Source organism: Centropristis striata, chromosome 16 (genome assembly GCF_030273125.1).
Source record: "Centropristis striata isolate RG_2023a ecotype Rhode Island chromosome 16, C.striata_1.0, whole genome shotgun sequence".
Taxonomy (NCBI): domain Eukaryota; kingdom Metazoa; phylum Chordata; class Actinopteri; order Perciformes; family Serranidae; genus Centropristis; species Centropristis striata.
Genome location: NC_081532.1, coordinates 1,762,011 through 1,771,869, shown reverse-complemented (window position 1 = coordinate 1,771,869; position 9,859 = coordinate 1,762,011). Strand labels below are relative to the sequence as shown.

The 9,859-nt window shown below is 36.1% G+C and overlaps 1 protein-coding gene across 1 annotated transcript in view; it reads right to left on the bottom strand.

The window, feature by feature from the left end:
• LOC131988121 (nardilysin-like) overlaps positions 1–9,859 on the bottom strand; it is a 73,602-nt gene that overhangs the window by 10,353 nt on the left and 53,390 nt on the right. The window contains 6 exon segments of the mRNA XM_059353148.1: positions 3,844–3,994; positions 4,345–4,396; positions 5,582–5,701; positions 8,692–8,778; positions 9,135–9,258; positions 9,712–9,816. Of these exon segments, the coding sequence (XP_059209131.1) occupies positions 3,844–3,994; positions 4,345–4,396; positions 5,582–5,701; positions 8,692–8,778; positions 9,135–9,258; positions 9,712–9,816 (639 nt within the window).

The window sequence follows — 9,859 nt, the reverse complement described above, 5'->3', positions numbered from 1 at the left end:
ACAGAGACAGACGAGATGAAGAATCACCATCATCACCATCATTACCTGCAGAACACCACCACACAACACATCTGGTCTGATGCTGACCGGCTGCTGAAAGACGTTTCAAAATTAAATAGTCAGAGTCGTTGTGCATAAATCATTTATGCTTCTTTTTTGTTGACACTTTTAGAGGACAACTTTATTTTTTATTTACAGAACAAGAAAAGGTCTAACAACTTAACCCTTGCAAATTTACTAGATCAAAGCGGCAAATCTGCACGAAAAACGTTCCAGATTTACAAGAAAAAAATGGGGGAAAAAAACAACTTTTTACAACTTAAACAACTTAACTCTTTATCAGGTGAAGAACCATATTAGGTAATGTAGTGTAAATCCGTTGCAAATACATATATAAGAAATTAATGCATGATTGCGTGACCTGGCTAGGGTTTTAGTTTTTACTTCAATAGATATTTAAATAAGGTCCCCATGTCATTTTGTGTCATTTTTGGTAATTTTGTGTCTTTTTTTGAACATTTGGTGTCTTTTTTGGTAATTTTGCGTCCTTTTTGGATCATTTTGTGTCAATTTGTCTTTTTTCAGTCATTTTGTGTCCTTTTTGGTAATTTTGTGTCTTTTTTTGGTAATTTTTTGTCTTTTTTGGTAATTTTGTGTCTTTTTTTGGTAATTTTGTCTCTTTTTTTGGTAATTTTGTCTCTTTTTTTGGAGATCACCATCATTACCTGCAGAACCACAACACACTCACATCTGGTCTGATGCTGACCGGCTGGTTAAAAGACGTTTAAAATTAAGTCGTCAGAGTCGCTGTGGATAAATCATTTATGCTTTTTTTTTTTGACACTTTTGGAGGACAACTTTATTTTTATTTACAGAACAAGAAAAGGTCAAACAACTTAGCAACAGAACCATATTAGGTAATGCAGTGTAAATCCGTTGAAAATACATATATAATAAATAAATGCATGATTGCGTGACCTGGCACAAGCTAGGGTTTCAGTTTTTACTTCAATGGACATCTAAATGGGGTCCACATGTGTTTTTTTGGTAATTTTGTGTCTTTTTTTGGTCATTTTGTGTCTTTTTTGCAAATTTTGTCTTTTTTTGATCACTTTGTAGTCAATTTGTGTCTTTTTTGGTAATTTTGTCTCTTTTTTTGGTCATTTTGTGTCTTTTTTTTGGTCATTCTTTCTCTTTTTTGCTAATTTTGTGTCTTTTTTTGGTCATTTTGTTTCTTTTTTGGGTCGTTTTGTGTCTTCTTTTGGTCATTTTTTTTTGTCTTTTTTGGTCAATTTGTGTCTTTGTGGTAATTTTTTGGGTCAATTTGAGTCCTTTTTTGCTTAATTTTATGTAATTTTTTGTTATTTTGTGTCTTTTTTTGATAATTTTGTGTCATTTTGTGGTCAATTTGATTCCTTTTTGGGTAATTTTGTGTCTTTTCTGACAACAGAACAAGAAAAGGTCAGATTCACTTTAAATCTCATAAAATCTGCATGTTTTTTTCCTCTTAGATTTGTCACTTTAATCTCGTAAACTTTTTTCTCAAAATATTATTTTCGTATGTTTTTTTACACATTCTGGCTGTATGTAATATCCTCCAATATTCTCTAGGGTTGAAATTTGGAATTTGCAAGTATTTCAATGAGGGTCCTGTTAAGGGTTAAACAGAAAATACGGTAAATAATAAAAAAAAGTAGATATTTACAACACCAGGTGTATGCTGATTGTATGGGTGCTTGTATATATGTGTGGATATTTCAGGGAGGAAAAAGTGTATAATGTATAAATCATTTCTTAAAAGTCAGACTTTTTCAGAAATGCATTTTTTTAATTTGCTGCCAAGAAGATTGAGAGCAGTCTCATGGCGGAACGGTAAATATGAAGCTGCAACCAGGTTATCTCATCTCACACGTCTATTTCTGTTTGGGAAAAACAAACCAAATAGAAGTTATTAAGTAGAAGGACACTGTGAGAGCTCAGAGCTCCATCAAGGCCACAGCGCTCTATTTCACCATGTTAACGGAAGTGAAAAATAACTTTTTAATACGCCCGCTGATTCACATCCACTCAGAAATATAATGGTGTTTTTTCCCCCAGAATCCTGTCGATAACTGAACAAACTGAACAGAAGTGAGCTTTACTGTGCTCCTTCCATTATCTATCTATCTATCTATCTATCTATCTATCTATCTATCTATCTATCTATCTATCTATCTATCTATCTATCTATCTATCTATCTATCTGTCTATCTATCTAATTGACTTTATTTGTAGAGCACTTTTCATACAAGAGAAATGTAACACAAAGTGCTTCACATAAAAAGGAGAAAGTAATAATAATAATAATAATAATAAAACACAGAAAAAAGCAAACACCCTCCATCCCATTTAAAGCAAAGCACAAACTGAGTAAACACTGGAGGCAGCTTAGAAATTAATTAGATAAAATAAAATATATAATAAATAATACCAATAAAAAGTAAAAAAAGATAGATAAAGAAAGATCAAAATAAATAAATAATTAAAGGTATTTATATATATATATATATATATATATATATATATATATATATATATATATATATATACACCTTTAATTATTTATTTATTTTGATCATATATATATATGTATATATATATATGTATGATTTTACTTTTTTGCAGAGATTTAAAAAATTTTGCAGTGTAAGTTTCAACATTTTTAAAGCAATATTTTGTGTTTAGGTTTTTTTGTGTGATTTTTGAGTATTTTTTGAGTTTCTTGTAATTTTTTGTGTGTTTTTATCTGTTTTTTGTGGTTTTTATGTGTGTGTTCCGTGTGTTGTTGTTTTTTTTTGTGTTTTTGTGTGTAAATATAGGTCATAAATGTAAGACACAAAATGACCAAAATAAGACACAAAATAACTAAAAAAAACACAAAAAAGACACAAATGACCAAAAAAGACACAAAATAACAAAAAAAGACACAAAAAGACACAAAATGACCAACATAAGACACAAAATAACTAAAAAAGACACAACAACTGACACAAAATGACCAAAAAAAAGACACAAAAAAAGACACAAATGACCAAAATAAGACACAAAATAACTAAAAAAGACTAACTAAAAGACACAAAAGACACAAAATGACCAGAAAAGACACAAAAAAGACATAAATGACCAAAAAAAGACACAAATTAACAAAATAAGACACAAAATGACCAAAATGAGACACACATAACTAAAAAAGACACAAAAGACACAAATGACCAAAAAAGACACAAAATAACTAAAAAAGACACAAAAAGACACAAATGACCAAAAAGACACAAAATGACTAAATGACACAACAACAGACACAAAATGACAAAAAAGACACAAAATTACCAAAAAAAGACACAAAATAACTAAAAAAAGACACAAAAAATACATTAAAAAAAATACGGGCAGTCCGTGGCCTAGAGGTTAGGAATCAGGCTTGAAACTGGAGAGTTCTGGAGAGTTCTGGTTCGAATCCCGGTACTGACAGGTCTAGGACTGAAGTGCCCTTGAGCAAGGCACCTAACCCCCCCCTCCACATCTCTCCGGGCGCAGTAATGTGCTGCCCACTGCTCCTTGCATGGTGTGTTAACTTGTGTGTAAAATAAGGATGGGTTAAATGCAGAGGTTGAATTTCCCCATTGTGGGATTAATAAAGTACTAAAAAAAAAAAAAAAAAAAAAAGACCAAAAAAAAAAGACCAAAAAAGACACAAAATAACTAAAAAAGACACAAATAAAGACACAAAATGACTTACAAAGACACAAAAATGATTGAAAAACCAACAGAACAGCCCTATAAGACTCCATAGCGTTAACTGACCGGCAGCTTGTGGTTGAATCCTTTGACCTTGATGACCAGTCCGTGTTCTCCGGCCACCAGTTTATACTCCAGCTGGGCCACCTCGGCCTCGTAGGCCGGCTCGGCCAGGTTATGACCCAGGATGTTGACCAGCAGGTCGAACAGGACCACGCTGGAGGAGGAGGAAGAGGAGGAGGAGGAGGAAGAGGAGGAGGAGGAAGGTAATAAGGTAATAAGGAGGAAGAAAGAGAAAGATGACATGCAGGAGAGAGAAGGAGATGAAGGAGGAAGAATCAAAACAGGCAAAAATAGAATAAGAAGTGGTGATAAAAGCAAGGTAATTAAAGAAAAGGAAGTAAAAATGAAGATGGAAGTGATGAAAAGGAGTAATTGAAGGAGCAGAGAGAGAAAAGAGAGAGAGAGAGAGCAGGAGATGGCAGAAAAGAAAGAGGTGTTAATTAGTGTTACAGAGAAAAAACAACAAGAGTATTTTCACAAGGCCATCTCCGAGGCTGAACTCACTTCTTAGCAGATTGCTGGATTACAGGAGAGATTAGGTGGAATCTGACGTAGGCTGCAGCAGGAAAAAGGACAAACTAGTGTCAACACCTTTCTAATCATATCTAAAGAGTCTTTGAGGAGAAACATCCAGCATGCTAAATTATGCACACACACACACACACACATTCAAACTGCAAAAAAGATGTTTAAAAACCAGATAAAACAGTAAATCTGAGGGAAATGATCTTGCTGCATGGACAGATAATTTACCTTGACAAGATTTATTAAATTAAGATTATTAAATCTAGAAATAAGCATTGTAACGACCACATATGTAATAATGCCCACAAACATAATAAACCACAAACGTAATCAAAATCTGCAGCTTTTAATGCAATAATCCCACAAATGTGATAGCCGCTAATGGCAACGATGAGAGAGCGAGAGCAAGAGAGAGAGAGAGACAGACAGAGAGAGAGAGAGAAACAGACAGAGAGCGAGAGACAGCGAGCGAGAGAGAGAGAGCGAGAGGGAACGAGAGAGAGGGAGAGAGAGAGCAAGAGAGAGAGGGAACGAGAGAGAGCGAGAGACAGAGAGAGAAAGAGAGAGAGAACGAGAGAGAGCGAGAGAGCGAGAGAGAGCGAGAGAGAGAGCGGAAGAGATAGAGAGAGATAGAGGGAGAGAGATAGAGCGAGATAGAGAGAGCGAGAGAGAGAGCAAGAAATAGAGTGATAGAGAGAGCGAGAGAGAGAGAGCAAGCGAGAGAGAGAGCGCGGGAGACAGAGACAGAAAGACAGAGGGCGACAGAGAGAGCGAGAGAGCAAGAGAGAGAGTGAGAGAGAGAGCAAGAGAGGGAGAAAGAGAGAGAGAACGAGAGAGAGAGAGGGAGAGAGAGACAGAGACAGAGAGCGAGCGAGAGCGAGAGAGGAAGAGCGAGAGAGTGAGAGAGCAAGAAATAGAGCGATAGAGAGAGCGAGAGAGAGAGAGCAAGCGAGAGAGAGAGGGAGAGAGAGAGAAAGAGAGAGAGGGAGAGAGCGAGAGACAGAGAGCGAGCGAGAGCGAGAGAGGAAGAGCGAGAGAGGTAGAGCGAGAGAGAGAGAGAGAGAGAGTAGTAGTGTCAAGGTAAATTATCTGTCCATGCAGCAAGATCATTTCCCTCAGATTTACTGTTTTTATCTGTTTTTTAGACCTTTTTTGCAGTGTTCACACACAAACACATACACACACACACACACACACACACACACACACACTCCACCTTTAGGGATGTTGAACTTGTTGTCCTTCTTGTACCACAGGCAGCCTCTGTCGCTGTCGGCTATCCGGACAGGAAGCTCGGTGTCTGGGCAGTCAGACGGCTTCAGGGTGAAGTCAGTGGCTGGAGACAAAAAAAAACAAATGCACATGAAGAATAAAACATCACTATTGTGCTTGGTGCAATCTCATAAATAATGTGTGAGCTTGAAGAAATCCATAGGTCCAGTTTGAGATAAACATGCAGCCGGTTGTCAAAACAGTAAAAGATGTCCCCCTTAATAAATGATTCAAGAAGCCCTGGGCCAATAAACCAGGAGACGCATTATTTCTCCATGTGGTGCTGTGGCCTGTCCAATATTTATAAACTCAGAACTATGGCAAAATGGACCAGACTGTACAAGTTTGGTCAGAAATGCCTCATCTATCTATCTATCTATCTATCCATCCATCCATCCATCCATCTATCTATCTATCTATGATTTTACTTTTTTTGCAGAAATTTTTCAAATTTTGCAGTGTGAGTTGCAACATTTTTAAAGCAATATTTTGTGTTTTTTTGTGTGATTTCTGAGTATTTTTTGTAATTTTTTTATGTGTTTTTATGTGTTTTTTTTGTTTTTATGCATGTGTTTTTACCGTTTTTATGCATGTGTTTTTATCTGTTTTTGTGTGTTTTTTGTAAAAGCAAAATTGTGTTTTTTGTGTGTTTTTAGGAATGTTGTGGGTTTTTTTATCTGTTTTTCGTGGTTTTTATGTGTGTTCTGTGTGTTTTTTTGTAAATTTTTTGTGTGTTCTAATTTGTGTTTTTTATGTGTTTTTGTGTGTTTTTTGTACAAACAAAATTGTGTTTTTTGTGTTTTTTATTTGTTTTTTTGTAATGTGTGTGTTTTTTTTATGTGTTTTTTGTACTTTTTTGTGTTTTTTTGTAATTTTTTTGTGTGTGTTTTATGTGTTGTTTTTTGTAAAAACAAAATTGTGTTTTTTGTGTTTTTTTATGTGTTTTTTGTACTTTTTGTCTGTTTTTGTGTTGTTGTTTTTTGGTGTGTTTTTTATGTGTTTTTGATGTGTTTTAATGTGTTTTTTGTAAAAACAAAATTGTGTTTTTTTGTGTTTTTTGTAATGTGTGTGTTTCTGTTTATTTATGTGTGTTTTTTGTACTTTTTTTGTGTTTTTTTGTGTTTCAAAATGTTGATCCAGTGGTCAAAAAGACAAAATCTCATGAATAGTTTGAGATAAACATGCAGCCGGTTGTCAAAACAGTAAAAGATGTCCCCCTTAATAAATGATTCAAGAAGCCCTGGGCCAATAAACGAGGGAGACGCATTATTTCTCCACATTTTATCAGAATTGGCAATGTGGTGCTGTGGCCTGTCCAATATTTATAAACAGAGAACAATGCCAAAATGTACCAGCCTGTAAAAGTTTGAAAATCAGAAATGCCTCATTTGAGCTGAAATATTTGCAAAGTGTCTCTCTGGACCGGACTTAAATTACAAGAGGACCAGCAGCCAGTTGACTGGGACAGAATACATTAAATAAAACACATTGTTCCTCCAAGTTTGGTCAATAAATCTCATTACTGTACAGCTGGATGGGGAGCAGAGGTACAAACTGCAAGAACAACCCCTTAATGATCATCTTAAACCCCGTTTATACTCCCTGTGGGTACTCGAGGTGTACAGAGAAGACGTCTTCTGGATTTAGAGAGACGCTCCAGAGAGTCATAAAGGCAGCCCAAAGATCATTGGCTGCCCTCTACAACCACTGATGGACATCTACACCTCCAACAGCTCCGCTTGCTGTTTCATGGAGGGGAACTCCCATTTTTGTTTGCCCATGGTGCTAACCAGGCTATATAATACAACTGTCTGTCTATATAATTATTAACTTACAAGTAATTTCACAAAGAAGTCCAGCTGGAGACGCTAACAAAGTTAGAGACAAGAGAGACAATGAAAGTGAAAACCCCGCAAAAAATGTGCCTAACTGTGTTAAGCTAGCGTTGCTTTATTTCAACCTAGCTAGCAAGCTAATACAAATGAAACGTCTTCACACAAAACGGCATTTAAAAAAAGATTGGGACTTCTCCTCCTCCTCTTTTCTTCTCTTTCGATACACCTGAGAGCTTTGACGGCCGTTTCATCTTGCAAGATATATCAATATATCACTCACTTGACGTGACCTGTGTGACAGCGGTCTGACCGTCTAAAGGGGGGCAAGGCAATGACCACACGTCACGTGACTCAGCAGCACACTTTTTTTTTTTTAATTTATTTTGTTAATATTTATTATTTTCAAGACAGAACACGAAGGGAGGGCGACAATGGACATCGAAAATTATTATTGTTGAAAATGATTATTGTGGCCCACATGACGATATTGTGTGGCCCCCACCTTGATATGAAAGTTTAATGTGAGTTTTATATGAGTGTCTCTTTACCGTGTTGTGTGTGGAAGGTCCCTTTATTGCTCCAGCTGGAGCTTTGTTTCACTTGTTTCTATGACGACGTTAACAAAAAGAAAGGCAGCTGCTACCGGAGAGTTTATTATCTTTTTGGTAATTTTGTGTCTTGTTTAAATAATTTTGTCTTTTTTTTGGTAATTTTGTGTCTTTTTTTTAGTAATTTTGTGTCTTTTTTTGGTAATTTGTGTCTTTTGCTTATAATTTTGTGTCTTTCTTTAGTAATTTTATGTATTTTTTGGGTCATTTTTTTTTTTTTTTTAAGTAATTTGGTGTCTTTTTTGGTCATTTTGTGTCTTTTTTTAAGTAATTTAGTGTTTTTTCAGTCATTGTGTCTTTTTTTTTGTGTCTTTTTTTGGTCATTTTGATACTGCCTCCAGCAGCCCCCAGGTAATTTGAGTTTGAGACCCCTGATGTAAACGTAGCCTGAATCTCAATCTTAACCTAACATCCATGGCAATTTAAAGGATGCATTTAAAAGTCACGTATCTATTTTAGTTACATAAAGGGAGCATAAATGAAACTTAAAGCTTTCAGAAAGCCTGCAGATATAGAGAGGAAAAGAACACAGAGTACAGACAGAAGGTGTCATCTAGTTTTAGGCCACTTTTACACTTTTAAACCTGTAATGCACAAAGTTTCTGACCCACCGATGAACTTGTTCTCAGCAGGAAGTGTTAGCTCGCTGTTGAGCTCCAGGTTTCCTGTCCAGCGCTGCATCCACTCCTGCTGGACGTCTACATGTTTGAAGAGGAAACATCTATTAGCACATGAGAAACATTTGCAGGTTTTGGAATCATGTTTGGAATCGAGTGACCTGAAGACATCATTATTATTCCGACAAGAATGAAATATTGGTTTTGTGCTCTTCTTTTCTCTTTAAATATTTATTTAAATGCTGTTCCAACACTATTGTCCGCCTTTTAAAAGACAGAGATAAATGTTGGCATTTCAAGCTGCAGGCTGGCTGCATTATATCAGCCTGAATATCACCACACAAGGGGAAAAAGACAATGTATTCACTGAAATGGCTACATTGTGAGAAGGAGCTGTTACACTGGGCGTAAACAAACAAACACACACAAACGTGCACCTTCAACGCTGTATTGTGTGCCAAACCACTTCTCCCTGAGGGGACACTGGCCCTCATGTTCTGGTGACAACAGCATCAGGTTGGCTTTCTCAGGGGTGAGAAGGGACAAAGCTCCATTGATCACCTACACACACACACACAGACACACACAGACACACACACCCGAGAAAATAAAAGTCAACTTTTCTGCAAAAGAGAGTTGTTTTTCCCCCTCTTTGTTCTAAATGACTTGTTTATGTGCAAACAGTTTTAGCTGTCAATCACAATAAGAGGCAGCAAAACTGAACAGAGAAAAAATATGCAAAGCCACAATTACACTCCAACGTTTGATGCAAATAATATCCACCAATCAAAGACGCCACCGGCAACTCTAGAAAATATATTTCTGGCATATAAAAAAAAAAGAAAGGTTTTAAGCTATGAAATCATTAACATATCAGACAGGGAAAAAAAGTCTTATTTTCCCACTTTTGACTGACCCGTTTCATTAACATCTTTATCTATAAAAAGGAAACAAAAGGATTTTTCAGAATAAAACCCTGAACTGGTTCACTCCCCGAACTACTGAACTACTTACTTCTGGGTCGAACTCAAACATCAACTGATCTCCTGTCAGGAAGTCTTCTTTAGGGAACAGCTGCATGTTCTCACAGATGTCCTCCACGTACTCTATAGGGTCAATCTGACAGAGAGGAAATCATTCTACTGCTGCAAAAACACTAGAT